Consider the following 15,850-nt stretch of genomic DNA (forward strand, 5'->3'; position numbering starts at 1 on the left):
GTATGCTTCTCAATGTCATGACTTCCAAGACTGCCCTGCCCCTAGTTCTCAACCTTCTAGCTAGTTCACGCCCAAGAACTTGGTACCTGCATCCCTACCTGCTGCCTTCCTACCTGCCGCGTATTTGCACCCCGTCTTAGAGGTATGCGAGGCCCCGTGAAGCGATCCATATTGTAGGTAGCCAGTCATCTCCATCCACGACTTGGAGTGGTTTGAAACGGCTCCTTGCATGCTCATCCCCGCACCGCACCGCCACTCTTACATAGCCCCGCCAATGACGCAGCTGCAGCGGCAGTGACATGGATGGCATCCCGACAAGTAAAAACCACGGGTGAGGGCCACGCATTTCCAACTTCAATCAAGCACATCAGTCTTCAACTATTCAAAACCAACTCAATTCTGCTGATCATCACATCCCTGGCCACTGCCGTAAGTCATGAATACACATATCTTTTCTGATCTGAGGCCCCAGACTACAAGCCAAGCCTTAAAAATGCCACACCTTGCATCACCGCCTCTCCCTCCTCAACATTGGATCCTACCCCTACCTGCCCCTCCTTGCGCGCCTCTATTACCACGTAGCGAAGCTGACCAAGTTATCCACCAGACCGCCCACGTCTCTTAGCCACAAACCCAAGCCTCAACATTCCCCATCCACTGTTCTGCTGCTCTCCGAACAAACCCCACCCACAGATACCGAATCATAAGCAGCTAAAGCAGCTAAAAGATGGCCTGCTCATCTGCCCACGGGTCCCTCGTCAACCGCAACGGCCCCGGCAGCGCCGCCACGTCCGTCGCGGAGAGCATCGTCAAGCCGGCGACGGGCAAGACAAAGTGCTTCGAGTGTGACGGCTACGACTGCTGCTGCATCCCAATCCCGTGCACCGTGATGTGAAGGTGGGGGTAGGCCCTTGGCGCGGGAGCCAGTGATCTTTTGGTGGTGGGACAAGGGGGTAGGTCGAGACCTGGAGTAGGGTGGCTGCTATCTGCAGAGCAGCGTAGAAGCCTGATTGTGGTAGCGGGTATTGCTCTTCGTAGGTCCTTGTTGGAGGAAACCGGGGGCGGACGGACGTGTTTCTGCGGGACAAGGTAGCCGGAATCAAAGGAGCAGCCGTTATGCCCCCCTACCCCAACGCCCGCCATACCAGCTCGTATAGCCATCTGCCGTAGTGACGTAGTCCGGCCTCAAGCGAAATCCGAGTCCACCGCCTCCCAGCCGGCGTCCTCGCGCCCGCGCCGCGCGCCCTCGTGATCGGCCGCCGTCCTCCCGGCCTCCTTCGCCCCCCCCGTGTCGGCGGCGGAGGCGCCGTCCCGGGCGACCTCGATGCTGCCGAGGCCCTCGAGGACGCGCTTCGCCTTGTCGACGACGCTGCGGATGGCCGCGGTCTCGGCGCGCTTGTTGTCGAGCTGGCTCTGCATCATGGCGATGAGCTGCTCACGCGCCTGGTGCGGGCGGTACTCGTTGAGGATGTGGTGGAAGTTGAGGAGGAGCGTGCGGAGGTCGCTGACTTTCTCGGAGCCCTGCGGAGCGGGGGGAGGTTAGCGGTGCGCTGGGACGGATTGGGAGGCAAGATTGCATCGGCTGACCTGTTCTGGGGCTATGGCCATCACGCCCATCCATTCAAGGAAATTGAGCAGTAGCGACTTGGCCAGGCGCTTCAGCGCAAATGCGCGATCGATGTGTTTGCCGTCCTGGTCACTCTCCGAGGCAGGGACAAGGCGATCGATACCGGCAGTTTCGAGGCTCTGGAGCTCGTCGTCGAGCTGTGGGAGATTCACATGCATTAGTACACGGGGGCTTGAAAGTCAGAAAAGGGAGACGCGAGGACTCACCGTCTGGACCTCTCCAAAAAGCCTCCATTTCCTGTCGGCGGGTTCGGCTGGGGGCTGGAGATTGACAAGATCTTCGGGGACGTCTGGGACTCGAATAACGGCTGCAGCATCCAGGCCTTGCTGGTTTGCATACCGCGACTTTAGCGACTCGAAGCGCTCGATTTTCTCCGGCGTGAAATCTTGCCAGAAAGGGGGAGGATCAGGGAATGTCGAAGAGACTATGGAAGGCTCGTTAATTGGTTCAGCCATGATGATTGCGCGTGGGTGACGACGCAGTCAGCAGTTCAATGTAGCGAAAGCTGTCTAGGTGAATTTGTCCAACAAGGTTGCAAGCTGGCAGGCATCCTCTTGTAAAAGAAAAGTGACAATGCGAGGTGTGTTGGTCGAACTGTGAACCTAACTAAAGTCATTAGCACCTGGGTAGGATCCATTGTTAAGCTCGTGAGCGTGGCTGAAGCTGCCTCTGAATTGTGGCTTGTGGCCTGCTCCAGAGTGGCGTACCCTCCTCCACAATTGACGACGTGCAGGCGGTCTGCAGATCACCAAGCTTGCCATTGCAACAATGATAAGAATGATAGCCTCTTGCCCATGACACCCAAACATCATTGACCAAGCCAGCCGCCCATTTCTTTTACCATCTCATCGAAGCCAATTCCGAATTCCCCCCACCCACGCGCCCAACCCCTCCAAAACCCACAATGGCAGATGTTCGATCGCTCCTCCGGCAACAGCGCGCCGCCCGCAGGATAGAGCACCCGCACGCCGCCTACTCCGACGCGGGGAAGCTCCTCTGCACCGTCTGCCACGAACATGTCAAGACCGAATCGCTCTGGGACGGCCACGTCCGCGGCGCGGGCCACCAGCAGCGTCTGCAGAGCCGGCAAGCCGACGAGGCAGGCAAGGCCAACGGCGCGGGCGCAGCGACGCAGTCGTCGCACAAGAGGAAGCTCGACGTCGACGGTGGCGACGGCGACGGCGACCAAAACATGGGCGACGCGGTGGAGGAGGAATCGGTCCGCAAGAAGCGGAGCAGGCCGGACATGACCTCCTCGGACGCCGCCGGCGCGAAGGACCCGAGCACGCCCGCGCCGCCGCTCCTCCGTAGGGCGTCCGGCGCCCCGGTCCAGGGCGTGGAGATACAGATCCCGTCCCGGCCTGCCACGCCCGTCGCCACCAGGGACGGCAGCATCGGCAGCGGCACCGCGACGTCGGTCGCGTCGACACCCAAGTTCGCCCCCTCGGGCCGGTCGCCGCTCATACCGCAGGATCCGACGAACACCGCCACCACCACGGCTACCGTACCCCCCTCCTCAGCATCCACCCAGAAGCAGCAGCAGCAACGGCAGCCCACCACCACCGTCGACGAAGACGAATGGGCCGCCTTCGAGGCCGAGATGGTCGCGCCCGCGCCCGCACCCGACGCCGTGATATCTGCGCCGGCGATGACAGCCGCGGAGGCCGCCGCCAAGGAGGAGCAGGAGCGGCGGCGCGCGCAGGAGGAGGATGGCGCGGAGCTGGACGACGAGCGCGAGGAGGCGGCGCGAGCGCTAGAGGCCGAGTTCGAGGAGATGGAGGAGCTCGAAGGACGCGTGCGGAGGCTCAAGGAGAGGCGCGAGGCGCTGAGGCAGAGGGGCGGGCCGGCGCCGGCGCCGGCTGCTGGTGTCGCGGCGGTTGTGGGTGCCGGCGGTGGGAAGGGGCTGGCGGATGGGAAGGAGAATGCTAATGGGGGGGTTGTGGGGGGTGAGGAGGAGAGTGAGGACGATGAGGACGATGAGGACGATTGGGCTGGTTTTAGGTTCCGAGCCTGAGATGGGATGCGGAGACTGGACTGGTAGCAACTCCATGGCAGATGAGGGTGTTTAGGGGGTTTGGAGCGGCGTTGTGAATGCTGCCATGGTTGCAAGGGCGGGAAAACAGGCACGGGGTTGAACAACCACAGCCCGAGGAGTTACCTTTCTGTGTGAATAACTAGCCACTTGCTATTGGCATGTGCTGGGCATTACTTGTACGATATGTTATCTCACTGTACAACATCGTTGAAATAATGAATGACACCTTCCAGCCAAATGGCTGAACGGCGAGCAGATCTGCTAGAATCCGGTCCGTAATCCGTTGAACGCCTATCGTGGATCAAATACATGAATTCGTACAACACATGGTGCCAAATACCATGACTGCCTGCCCATGGTATAGAGGTAAAAATCTCAGACGCCCCCGGCAAAACCATCTTCGCGTCCTACGCTTTCCCAGAACCTCCTCAGCCTCCAAACCCTCCCAACTCCAACCCTCTCCTCCCACTTCTTAATCCCCTCGCTCCTCTCCCTAACCTCCCCAGTCCAGACCCTCTCAACCCACCTCCTCAACCTATCCTTCACCCTCTCCCTCTCAACGGCTCTCCTCCTCGCCACCAGCGCCGGCGCAACCGCGGCAACCCCAACGCCGCCCCGCCGCGGCCCAAAGCCGCCGCAGCCGCCGGGGACGCACTCGGGCGGCAGGACGCAGCGCTGGACGAGGGCCTCGGCGGACGGGCGGGCGGCCAGGCGGCGCGACAGGCGGATGCAGACGAGGGAGCGGGCGAGACGGCGCGACACGACGGTCGTGTGGGTCAGGAAGATGCAGCGGGCGATCAGGTCGGCCAGCGAGGGGCGCGACGGCGATTGCAGCATCGGGCTGAGGGACGCGCGGGCGCGCCGCAGCCGGAGGGAGTGCAGTATCGGCGCGACGGAGAGGTCGCGGAGGTGGTGCGTGGTCTGCGAGAAAGGCTCCCCCGCGGGGGGGGAGGGCATTAGTTAGTCTGCAAGGCCTTTGCGATATACTGACTAGCAAAGGGGGACATTTGAAGACGGGAGCAGACAGAGGCAGGACTACGTGTGGGGATAGGACATTTGCCAGGATAGCCGCGGAATCACTGCTCTCACGGGGAAGGGCAAGTTCAAGCACAGAAAAAGCAAAAAGAGACAAAGGGAACGAAAAAGCTATCGCGGGAGTGTGTACATCTCGTTGTCCATGCCTGAGAATGGCCGACCATAGTTCAGACAAGAAGGGGGTGTCACAGGGAGTACACATCTCCGGCTAGTTTAGCCAGCCGCCTCACTATGCGCTGGCTCGAGGCATAAACAGGGAGGGGCAAGACAGGGAGCGATCCGAATCGAGAAAGAGAGGGTGCTACGTGTCTTCGGACGTGGATCAGAAGGGGCGTGGGGCCTGACTCACCCTAGAAGTTGACAACAGATCGCAGACATCGAGGTAGCCAAGGATATGGAGGAGGATCTCGTTGGGCAAGTCTGACAGGTTGGGGGCAGGGTCTCGTCTACAGCCAAAGACAACCGCGGACTTCTCAGGCAGGCCGTTATCAGCGTCTGCAGCAGTCACCTGTTCCACACCCGAGGAGCCAGTCTCCATTGACATTGGCACGGCGGATGTTCCATAGGCTTTCCCGGACGTCGCCTGTTGTGCCGCCATACCAGTGCTGACAGCACTTCTTCCTGCGTATACCCCAGTCCCATCACCTGCTGCTACCCGGAGGTATAGTTGGGCATCATTTGCCAGGGCTACCGAGGTGATCAACCTGCGGCTTGGGCTTTGAGAGGTGGGGGAGCACGAGGAAAGGCTAGGTCCTCGTGCTTCGTCATCTTGTGACGAGACTGACAGTGTGAGATGGTTCGTCTGACGGACCAGTTGGACGGCAACTGCAGCCTCAATGTCTATGCGGGTCTCGGTGTTGCTCCTTTCGCCAGATGATGTCGCGAACGGCTGGGGGGGGTTGAATGGGTAAGCCGGTGACTCCATGATAGGCTCCCTCAATCGAACCAGCGGTGCCCTGGTCCAGGCCTGTTCTCCGCGGCCTTTCCTTCCTCAAAAAATGTAGCAGCACGTCAGTCGAGGCCGCCTATTCCCTCCCTGCTTGTTGAACCCCGTCCGTCACAGTCGCCAAGTGCGGGTGGCGCGGTATTTTGCCGACTGACCACGAAGGGATACAGAGACGTGCAGGAGCTGGGGTTGTTGGTCTTTGGGACTTGAGTGCGGCTAAAGTACAGTCACGCCAGCCAGGAGGATGGCCGACTGATCAGGCTAGGTAGAGGGAAGGAGGCGGTCGTCTGTAGTGGCCGGTGGCTGGATGGGTGGATCGGCGGATGGCAGGGAGGCCAAGGTCCAGGGCGGAGGGAGGGAGGTCTTGTCGTTTTGGATATCTATCTCGCCACAACGAGGATGTCAGTAGCATAGTCGAACCATGGAGCTGGCTCGTCTCGCTCGCTGATGGCCGAAGCGCCCGAGAAGCAAAGGGTCGGTAGGACACGAAGCGGCTCCAAGGGTGGTACGGTGTGTGGTGTGTGGTGTGTGGACTGTGGTGTGTGGTGTATGGTGCACTTTCTCGCGTAATCGAGGTATATCAGAATCGAGAGGCCGCGTTATTAGTCAGGGACGTAGGGGGGATGAGAGGGATAGGTGGTGGATTTGCAGGCGCCGGCGAACATTGGCAGCATCCGTACGAGGCCAGGTGAAGATCGAGGTGTGTTGTGGGGTGTGTGGGGTTGGTGTTTTGGGTGGAGGGGCTGAAGCCTGGAAACCTGACGTTGACGAGTTCGGATGGGGAGTGTGAGGTTGGGGTGAGACGGGAGTGCGTCACACCTATTCAGCAGGGGCAGGTATGTCTTAGTAGAATAATACCTGACTATAGCGGACATACCCACTACTTAGTGAAGTACTCTAGCAAATTTAGGTATTTCTCCCATAAATTACCTAGCGTAGTTTGCGACCGCCTGCGTCTGCCTGCAAATGCCTGCTTGCATCGACATGGATGCCGATCTTGCCAGGTTACCCCTACACGTACCTGGTAGGTGCTCTACAGCCTACCTACCAGGAATGCATGTTATCGTATTCCACGCATCACAAATGCCGGGCCCAAGATGGGATAGTATTCTCCCTCTCCTCAGTTCCATTTCCCGCCAGCAGGCGATGGAGGCCGATAGCCCGGTTATCGTGACAAGGCGACAAGGCGACAACGACAACAATGAACTTCCATCTACGTCGTAGGCAGGCCCTTGACGGACGGGGTCGATAACTCGGAATATTGGTGCCTGAAGCGCTCGGATCTTTTCTGGTCAATTCTCCTGTAGTGACGTGTTTTGTGGGGGTGACCGTTGTGACGGCCCGTCAACTGCTTATCGCGCCTCCCCTTGTACCATCCCAGGTCTACATGACGACGATGATGGTGGCGATGTTGCTACTCCTGGTCTTCTTCTGGGCAGCCTAAATACAGATTCCAGGGATGGCCCCCATATTGGGCTCCGATGGACTAAGGAAAAGAAGGAATTAAATGTAACAAGGCGTGTTTCCCCCCTTCTGAGCTTCTGCATTCACCGGATTCAGGGGTTTGGCTGATGTCAGGGCAGCGTCAAGTGCGGGGCCGCGGAAAGGGTCAGAGGGGCGGGGAAGGAGGAGGGAAAGCGAAGAGGGAAGAGGGGAAAAAGGAAGAAGTAAAAAAAGATGCCACGAGCCTGCCAATCCTCCCGATTGAGGCAAGACCATCGCCAGCTCATCGCACAGTCCAGGGATGAAGAATACGCAAATGTGATCGACCCTGCCTTAATCACCAGCATTATCATCATCACCATCATCGCCACCATGCACGTCCAAGTCGCAATCGGACAGTCGGCCGAGGCGAGCATCCGGACTCGATCAGCATCACACCTGTAAAGCTGAGGAGTGGCACAGTCTTGGCTTGCAGTGGAGTGGAAGCCTCACAAGTCACGGCTGAAGCCAGTGTGCTGCCTTCGCATATGTATGCGCGCTTCGTATGCAGGCCACGCCTGTTTCAGTCACCTTGCTTATCGTTGGCACCGGCCAACGTCGTACATACATGACTGTATGTATTGTTTCTCAGGCACCTCAATTGGAGTGAGAACAAGTCTTGTCTGGCGGTAGGTTGCCTCCTTGTTGTTGTTATTGTTGTTGTGGTTCTATTGGGGCGGCCGAGCGTTTGGGCCGGGCACTCCCGCAACCCGCAAAGTCTCTCCCTTCCAGCCAATAGCTGCCCGTGCAAGGTTCCCATGCGGCGAAATCCCAGACACGTTCTCGTCACCTGCCTTCCCGCAAGTGTGACTTCGTCTCATCCTTGTTCCCTGCTGCTACTCGACGACCTCGACTCCGCCCTATTACTTACAGGGACAGGGTCGCTTGTGTGCCTTGGACGATCCCTACCGCGTTACCTAGGTACTGTACAGTACATATGTACAGTACTATGAAGTACAATACGACAACACTTGCAGGCGCATTGTGGCGTGGGCGCAATTGTGAGCTGGCAAAGGCCGGGACGACTGACGCTGCGCACCCAACCTCGCCGTTCCGTAATGCCAACAATGAAGAGGGGAGAGAAGGGAGAGAGCGGGGGAAAGTGAGGGAAATGGGGGAAAGTCTGAGCAGCCATTGACCAATACCAACAGTCTTGCTCACTACCGAAACCAGCCCAGTTTCTTGCATTTCGCGGCATCTGATTAGCCACATTATCGGCCGTCTGATTCCGAGTATCCACCACTCAGATCGTCTCCACGGAATCTGCAGCACTTCTTTGCCACATGATTCGCAAGGGGCCCGAATATTCGAATTGGGTTCTGGAAAGATTTTCGATTCTGGAGGTCTCATTGGGTGAAAATGCCGTTTTCTCGCGAACTGCATTTGCAGTGGTTCAACAGTGCCCTGTCCCAGAAAAGCCTAGTCTAGAACTTCTTTAGTCCCGTCTAGAAGGCGGGAGCCAAACCGAGTCGGGTCGGCTCGAGCCTGAGACGAGACGAGACGAACCTTGAACTTCAGTTCGAACCAGTTTTTTTTCTTCTCCATCGGCAAAAAGAAAAACAAAGCGGCTCAGCCCTGCTTGGACCGCCAACGACCATCAAGGCCAGAATTACTTGAATGGGGACGGAGGCCTGCCGGGTATTAGGACATTCGTAGATAAACAACGCTGGGCCACCAAACATGGCCTTGTTTATCCTGTGGGAGCCGCCTCCCGCTCTTCCGAAATGGATATGGCAGACCAAGCCCAGTTTCAATAGTCTTCTCCCCTGGCCAAGCAAGCTGCCTAGTCGAGTGCTTATTTTATTGAGTGACAACGTCGTGCACACCCGCTGCTACTGCGTGGGTTTGTTTGTAGGGCATGCAACACACAAACATGGAACAAGCTTCCCAACGTGGGAACAGGTGGCCAACGCATGCATCATTTTACGGATAACTTTTTTTCCCACCCACTTTTTATTGCCATTTATTGCTACTATTATTTTGATTTGCTGTTCAGGCAGATGTGGGCTCTGCGCCTCGACCGACAGGGGTAAAATCGCGGCCGCGGTTTTCAAACATCCCCCCTAATCAACCCTTTCGTCAGAGAGTCGTAGGAAAAGCACTACCCCATGGTAACATGGCCCATTCTCGAGGCCATCCCCCCTTCCCCCAGAGTGCGGCTTGCTCGGAAGTAAGGCTGCCATGCCAGAACTGACGTGTGTAATCCATGAGTCAACGCCGTTCCTCTCTTTCCCCATCAGCTCACTTCTCTTTCCGCCTCCTCCCCACCCCCAACGGCCACGTCTAGAAATGATATCACCTACTGGCAAAAATATAATCGAGCTAGTCGCCCCACTGGCCACCCAAACAAACTTGCCGCTCTCCCCCGTCAACTGTGATGGAAGGGGGTTATCAGCCTGAACGCGCGCGCGCGCTGTGCTCACGGGCATCCCGCGGCCATGCAGGCCGCTGGCCCCATCTCCACACTTGCCGCTGCGCCTGATTTGCGCCAGCTTGCGTCGTCGATGAGGATGAAGGTGCCTGAAGACCGGGGGGGGTGGTGGTTTGCTCGGCAAACTCGTCTACCTAGTTTCCCAACTCATGCTCGTGCAGAAACGAGGTAGGGCAAAGTGCCACGAGGAATAAGGGGCAGAATACCTGGCTCTCGGTCGACGCTTGCTTTCCTCTCCTCGGTTATAGAAACCCCAATGCAGACACTTCCGCCCAATGCCTCTTACAGGCGCAGTGCAGGTAAATCATGGAGCTATAATTTTGTCACTTGCAGAACCGGGCTGGAGGGAGAGAGGATCGGCCGGGGAGACGAGCATGTTCCCGGATAGGAAGCACGGTTATATCACATTAGACTACATCTCACGCTGACTGGATCAAGCTACGTCCGTCCCGTCAGACGAGAGCACTTCGTCCCCCTCAAAAAAAAGGGGGCGAATACACAAGTAGCAAAGTGGACCAGGGCAACAACTACTCAACGCTCGCCACGTTGCTTTCCCCAGGGGGAGCAACTCCCGCACCCCCCCCCCCCTCTTTCGCAAAAAAGAACCCCCTCCCCCCCCAACCCCCTTTTCTGTTCCCGTCCAAACAGGGACCGAGTGGGCTGGGCTGGGCTGGGCAGGGATGGGCTCGGCTGCCGTCCGAGATCTATCTACTGCGGTGCCAGCCAGGCCAGCCAGCCAAGCGCTCGCTCTCGAACGCTCTCTCGCCAGCCCCATTGGGCGACCGTTAAACGCACCGTGATTCATGTGAGAGCGATGGCATGCGCGAACCTGCGGTGTTTTTATCGAGCGAGTAGGGGGGAAGGGGGAGGGGGGGCCGGACTGGTTAATCCCGGGCCCCCCATCATCTCATCGTTTTCTACACAGCTCTCCCACCAACGCAGTTGTTTTATTTATTTATTTTTATGTATATGGCCTGGCCAGGCCTTCCCCCCCCCCCCCCTCCCCCCCCCGGTCGCCAGAGAAAGGCGACAGCTACAAGTCTGTCCGCCATGCGGCTAAGTGGGACCTGGGCGAGATCTCATAAATGACGGGGACTCCTTGCTCACCTTGGGTGGAGGAAACCTAATGCACGCTGCCATGCGGGGGACCCCATGGGTTGGTGTCTTCCTTTTGTTTTTTGGTGACCCCCATGGGCTGCCGCCGGTGGAATGTCTCCGCCGCCCCCGGTCAGTCGCTGTCAACGGGTCTTAGGGGAGGGAGGGGGGAGAGAAGCGTAGCAGGGGGGGATGCCAAGCAGCTATGTATGTATCTACTTTGCCCCTGTCCCGTGTGGCGTAAAAAGGCCGCCGATGTCACGTCTCTCGAAACGCGTTTGGGGGATATGCAGAGAATAGAAACGACGGCGACGGTCTGCAGGAGCGCGGTGGACGCTTGCTGCAGTGTCAATTGGGGCGAAGGGGGGTTGTTGGTGGTGGGCTTCTACTTCTGCCGTAGCTGGCTATGCAAGAATACGGCCATGTCTACGATGGGGTGAGGTCATCGCCAACGGGAAAGGTCGAGGTGGGCATGTAGGGAGGTGTAGGGAGGTGACCGAGAAAAAGGGGGGGTTAGGAAGCGGGTGCAAGGATCAGGGTTGCATGCCTGAGTAATATCTGCTTGCTGAGGGATTGTAGATGACAAAACAAAATTGAGATAAATACAAAATGTAAAAACAGGAAAAAAGAGGGTAGTGTGGAAGGCGAGTAAAAAAAGGGAATAAAACCTTGTTGCTACGCGTGAGGTGGTCGTGGACGAGGCGGCCCACACTAGCCGAACATTTTGTTGCCGTGTGGGCCGGACCGCAAACAGGCCAAGATGGCCGCAGGGTTCACCTTGGGCGGGATGATCCCCCTCCTAGGTCAATTAGGTGCGAGATGCGGGAGACAGGGTCCCCGGGTCTTGCGCTGTCCGGCCAAGTTTGTTTATTTCCATAACACACAACCTGGCAAGGCAGGAGAAGGGTGGTGAAGAGCGGTTCTGGATACGGTTGGGGGAAGGGCCGGCGGCCGGGGCCGGGGCGGATGCGGGAGCAGGGGGATTGGGTGTGGGTGGAGGGGGTGGAGGGGGTGGACAAAGGAAAAGAGAAAGAGCTTGCTCCCCCTCGAGCAACGGGGTTGGAGAAGCTGGAGCTAGGGGATTATGTACAGGGGTGTGGAAGTAGAAGAAGAAGGGAAGGGAAGGGAAGGGGAACCTTGCCAATGGTGCTCTTGGGTCGCAACTGCAAGCTTTCCAAAGTCGAGGTACTGTACTCATGGCGTGGTGGGGACGTTTTGAAGCCGGTGGTAATTTGAGCCATGATCAACGTGGCTCCATCAAACTGCATCCGGTCTCTGCGTTGGGCGGGAAGAAATGGGCTAATTTGTCGGCAGGCCAAGGGTGGCACCGCCGGCCCAAGAAGGGGACAGGTACTTGTCGACGTGTGATCGTGATTAACGAGACGGACGGGGCAGGGGTGGGCGAGGGTGCGAGCGTATGGATGTTGTATGGATTGAGATCTTGCCCCCAACCTGCCAAGAGTTGCTACCTACCCTCGAGAGGACGAACATCAGTCAAAAGTATAAGTATTTCCGACCTTCCTCGATGCTGTCGGACGGGTTCGGTCCCCATTCTTTGTCTCTTCATTGACGGCGATCATCTGGCCACTGAACGGTCGAGAGCGTGTGCTACCTGCAAGAAACCAGACATCAGTCCACAGCCAGGGCCACCCCGTGGACAAGATACTACCGACGTCAGGGTCCAAGGAACATCTCCATCCTCTCCCGGTAAGTGAGGAAAGACATCGAGGATACCTTCAAAAGAACCCTCTCGCAGGTCCTTTGCCACCCCTTCCCCACCATCCCCCCCCCCCCTCTCTCCCTCGCCTCTGCCTCCGAATGCTAACTGGGCTAGGACTCGCCAGCTTCCCTCAGACGAACAGACGAACAGATCAACAGACGAACACCCCACCCCACAAGCTCTCTCCTCTCACCATGTGCTACTTCGAGCAAACCCGTTGGTCCTGCGGCTACTGGAAGTGGGGGAACTTCCGCCAGCAGTGCAACAAGGAATACCGTACGGGAGAGACCTGTGGCCTGAAGCTTGTCTACGACACGACGTACCAGCAGGGGAACTGCAGGCTCTGCGAGCAGATCCAGAAGAAGAATAGGCGAGTCAACAAGATGGCGCAGGACATCCAGCGCTGGCAGCGGGAGGGGAATCGCAGGGCGACCATTGAGAAGACGGAGGGCGACATCCAGGAAATCACGGCCCAGATCTCGGAAATATGGAGTCAACATCAGGATAGGCAGCGGACTATCAGTTAGGCGGGGTGCGAACAGGTATGTTGGACGTGCTGCCGAGTAGCAAACAAAAATGCCGGGGACGAGTACTGACAGTGGTGTTTCTTTTAGTATCTAGAGGTCTGAAGAACATGGGATGCTAGAGCAGCGCCCCCGCCCCCGGTGTGTGTTTCTGTGTGTGTCTCTCTGTGTGTGTGTGTGTGTGTGTGTGTGTGTCAGGCCCTGGGGGCGCAGAGAAAGGTAATGCCCACTAAGCGGGGGAAGCGAGAAACGGTGGTGACGGAGGATCGAAAAGGGCGGGTCATCGACTTTCTGTTTCTTTTTTTGTCGTTTCTGTTCGGTTAATCCACTGGGGACAATCCTGCAGGACAATCTCCCTGCGTTTTCGGGAGAAATTGGGTTTGGGTAAGGGATATCGGGTGTCGGGAGAAAAAGGGCCAAGGGCAGCTCCAGCGATGGACCAAAGGAAAACCTTTTTATCAGTAACGACTGGCTTTCTTTGAAGAGACGAGACGATCCAAAAAAAAAAAGCAAGACAGAAGAGTTTCAGGCTCCATGGCGATACCTGCGAGAACTGGCGCCGTTTTCCTTGGAAGTGATCCAGTGTGTATCCAGTGTCTCCTCACCCCGATGGAGCCACTGACAGAAGGAGCCGAGAGATGCGACAGGACACAGGGCTGCAAGACGGGGCCGGTTCTGCGACGTGACTGGGCTTCCACCCCACGCTCTCGGAAGCACGACGCAGAAAACTGGTTCTGAACAGTGGCAGCGACAGTGCTTATCTAGCATGTAGACCGTAGGCCGTAGGGGAGAGACGGCTCAGCTGACGAATGGGGAGGACGACAGGGCATGCGAGCCAGTTTCACAAGAACGCCCAGCAGAAGCAAATAAAATCGCTGGTTCCGGCAGGCGGTCGAGACTGGGCCTCTCAGGGATCACCGCTAAGTCCCACGAGAGAGAGAGAGAGAGAGCGGCGTCGCGGAATGAAGAGAACCCGAGCTTCAGCAGAGGCCGCCAGAGGAAACGAATGATGGGGCGACAGAATGGCCGAAGGGAATGTGTCAAGGGATGATGAGTTGGCTGGAGGCCCAGCTTTTAGCTCCTGGGGACGGTCCACTTCACTAGAAAGAGTGCTGGAGAGCGGCCTAAGACAAGGCCAGGCTCGCTGATCGGTTCGGCAGCCGTGGCCAATGTGCTTGGTAATTGCTGATCTGGGCCATGTGCTTGGTGTACACTGCCAAAGGATCCCCGATTACCGCCCCCCCCCATTCTCTCTTGACCTGGTCTGGCGGTCTCCTGGCTCGAAGGCATGCCATCCAATGAAAGGGGTATTGACGCACAGACTCCCGCATAAGCCCGTGTCTAGCAGATGCAGCCTCAGGGCCCACCCAAGATATGAGCCTCCAAGATCCTTCCCGATGCCACCGAAGCCGGAGAAAAATGGACTAAAACTGAACCCGACCCTGGAGAAACAGACGAGAAAACAAGCTAGAACTGCGACCTTTATACTAGAGTCCCCACTATGAAGCAACGCCAGCATGCCGTGTGCACGTGGCCGTTGCTTAATGGGCGTCCAAACTTTCTTCAACGCCCGCTCGGAGGATTCTCGACATGGCTGGCGTCTTGGATCGAGAGGCCGGCGGGCCTTCGGTTAGGGGCCTAATTGGGGAGAGACAAGAGTTCAACAAAAGGAAGCTCTTGATTGATTGAGTGCAAGTACTGGCACATCCCTCCACATTCTCGGTATTACCAGACACATGCTGCCGGAAGTAAAAGGTATAAAAAAAAAAGGACCCAAAAAAAAAAAGAACCCACTGCCACACAAAAAGCGGGAAGGAAAAAGTAAAGAAATAAAAAGAGGCTGCTCCCCACCTCCTTGGGTATCAACGGCTTCGCTCCAACCTTATATCGCCCCGCCACGTCGGCCCCCTGGCCGCACCCATGCCGGAGGCATGACACCGTGGCCCATGGCCGCTGCAGTGTCACACTATCGGTCCAAAGGATGGATCAAAAACGACACGACACCCGCAAAACACCATAGTTCGGTTCTGCGACAAGGGGAATGATGTTCACCCCTCCCCCGGTCGCGATGAAGATCCCTTCCCAAAAATCTAGCCAGCCTATCTCGCTGGCGCTCTCACCGCATCGCGGCTGCAGCGTCGGCGAAATCCCCAACAAGCGGTTCAGTGGCCTCGGCCTTGACCGGCAATGTATTCCCCTGCATCTCGATGTTGTCATCGTCGGCAGCCTCCCAATCAACTCTCGCGGCGGTGGCTAGTTCGTCGTGGGACAGCTTCGAGAGTAGGTTCTGGTATCGGGCCATGCGAGCCTCCTGGCCGGCGTACGCATAAGGCGCAGCAGCCGCGGCATGCATGGACTTGTCATGCGGCGCGATCTCGTAGACGTCGACCATGTTGCTGCAGGACCGTTAGCCATCGGCGTTACCAGGTCGTGGGGACCGAACGAGAGGGGTAGGGAGGTAGGGCAGGGTAGGGCGGAGGGGGAGGGGGAATATGTACTCGGAGGTGCGAGCCACCACGCGCTGCAGAGCCTCAATCTCTCTTTGGACCTCCTGTGGGTCCTCGTGCCCGTTCATCTGCTGCTCGCCGAAGCTGCCATAGTGTACCCCGTTGGGGTCGTCGAATAGAAGCCGCGACTCGTCATCCTGCATTGGCCCCGCGCGGGTTGATTAGCTCAGTGTCCTTGATCCCGGAGCTCGGAAACATGGCAAGATGGAAAGGGCGATGGACGGACTCACCTCCTCGTAGACGTCACGGCGGCGGTTGCCGAGACAGGAGGAGCAGTTTCCCATGCCGTTAGTAGTAGTTGTTCCCAACCTTGGGTAGAGTCCGTTCTGAAGGACCCGGTGCGGGTACCTACGTATGTTGAATCATAAGGAGCGTGCGGCTGCAACGGAGTAGAGTATCCGTCTGGAGTGCAGCCCGTATGCTGAGCTGGAAAAGAAAGGGAAAGGCT

General features: G+C 57.7%; 6 protein-coding genes across 6 annotated transcripts; 3 read left to right on the top strand and 3 right to left on the bottom strand.

Annotated features, from left to right (window-relative positions):
- Window positions 1-306: 306 nt before the first annotated feature.
- Window positions 307-1,281, top strand: QBC33DRAFT_566137 (uncharacterized protein). Its single transcript, XM_060430445.1, has 2 exons — window positions 307-429; window positions 608-1,281. Exon 2 carries the CDS (start codon window positions 728-730, stop codon window positions 893-895), a length of 168 nt encoding a protein of 55 aa, XP_060288216.1. The 5' UTR covers window positions 307-429; window positions 608-727; the 3' UTR covers window positions 896-1,281.
- QBC33DRAFT_172767 (MED7 protein-domain-containing protein) lies at window positions 906-2,258 on the bottom strand. The gene is made up of 3 exons (XM_060422349.1): window positions 1,834-2,258; window positions 1,588-1,764; window positions 906-1,521 (listed from the first exon to the last, which is right to left on the bottom strand). The coding sequence occupies exons 1-3, from the start codon at window positions 2,080-2,082 to the stop codon at window positions 1,186-1,188; spliced, it is 762 nt and encodes a 253-aa protein (XP_060288217.1). The 5' UTR covers window positions 2,083-2,258; the 3' UTR covers window positions 906-1,185.
- Window positions 2,259-2,298: 40 nt separating this feature from the next.
- QBC33DRAFT_566139 (uncharacterized protein) lies at window positions 2,299-3,641 on the top strand (the record flags this gene model as incomplete). The annotated part of the gene is made up of 1 exon (XM_060430446.1): window positions 2,299-3,641. The coding sequence occupies exon 1, from the start codon at window positions 2,532-2,534 to the stop codon at window positions 3,639-3,641; it is 1,110 nt and encodes a 369-aa protein (XP_060288218.1). The 5' UTR covers window positions 2,299-2,531.
- Window positions 3,642-4,037: 396 nt separating this feature from the next.
- On the bottom strand, window positions 4,038-5,295 carry QBC33DRAFT_555168 (F-box domain-containing protein; the record flags this gene model as incomplete). Its single annotated transcript, XM_060429604.1, has 2 exons — window positions 4,038-4,583; window positions 5,047-5,295. 2 exons carry the CDS (start codon window positions 5,293-5,295, stop codon window positions 4,038-4,040), a joined length of 795 nt encoding a protein of 264 aa, XP_060288219.1.
- A 7,157-nt stretch (window positions 5,296-12,452) lies between these two features.
- Window positions 12,453-13,030, top strand: QBC33DRAFT_525425 (uncharacterized protein). The gene has a single exon (XM_060426811.1). It carries the CDS (start codon window positions 12,470-12,472, stop codon window positions 12,896-12,898), a length of 429 nt encoding a protein of 142 aa, XP_060288220.1. The 5' UTR covers window positions 12,453-12,469; the 3' UTR covers window positions 12,899-13,030.
- A 1,981-nt stretch (window positions 13,031-15,011) lies between these two features.
- Window positions 15,012-15,686, bottom strand: QBC33DRAFT_555170 (late endosomal/lysosomal adaptor and MAPK and MTOR activator-domain-containing protein; the record flags this gene model as incomplete). The annotated part of the gene is made up of 3 exons (XM_060429605.1): window positions 15,012-15,291; window positions 15,394-15,539; window positions 15,633-15,686. The coding sequence occupies 3 exons, from the start codon at window positions 15,684-15,686 to the stop codon at window positions 15,012-15,014; spliced, it is 480 nt and encodes a 159-aa protein (XP_060288221.1).
- Between the last annotated feature and the right edge of the window lie 164 nt (window positions 15,687-15,850).

Source organism: Phialemonium atrogriseum (assembly GCF_030411735.1).
Source record: "Phialemonium atrogriseum strain 8032-3 unplaced genomic scaffold QBC33scaffold_2, whole genome shotgun sequence".
Taxonomy (NCBI): domain Eukaryota; kingdom Fungi; phylum Ascomycota; class Sordariomycetes; order Cephalothecales; family Cephalothecaceae; genus Phialemonium; species Phialemonium atrogriseum.

Coding starts and splice junctions, on each gene's coding strand:
- QBC33DRAFT_172767 (XM_060422349.1), bottom strand. CDS start 2,082: ATGGCTGAACCAATTAACGAGCCTTCCATAGTCTCTTCGACATTCCCT. Junction 1,765..1,833: donor TTTTTGGAGAGGTCCAGACG/GTGAGTCCTCGC, acceptor AATCTCCCACAG/CTCGACGACGAGCTCCAGAG. Junction 1,522..1,587: donor TGGCCATAGCCCCAGAACAG/GTCAGCCGATGC, acceptor CCCGCTCCGCAG/GGCTCCGAGAAAGTCAGCGA.
- QBC33DRAFT_525425 (XM_060426811.1), top strand. CDS start 12,470: ATGCTAACTGGGCTAGGACTCGCCAGCTTCCCTCAGACGAACAGACGA.
- QBC33DRAFT_566137 (XM_060430445.1), top strand. CDS start 728: ATGGCCTGCTCATCTGCCCACGGGTCCCTCGTCAACCGCAACGGCCCC.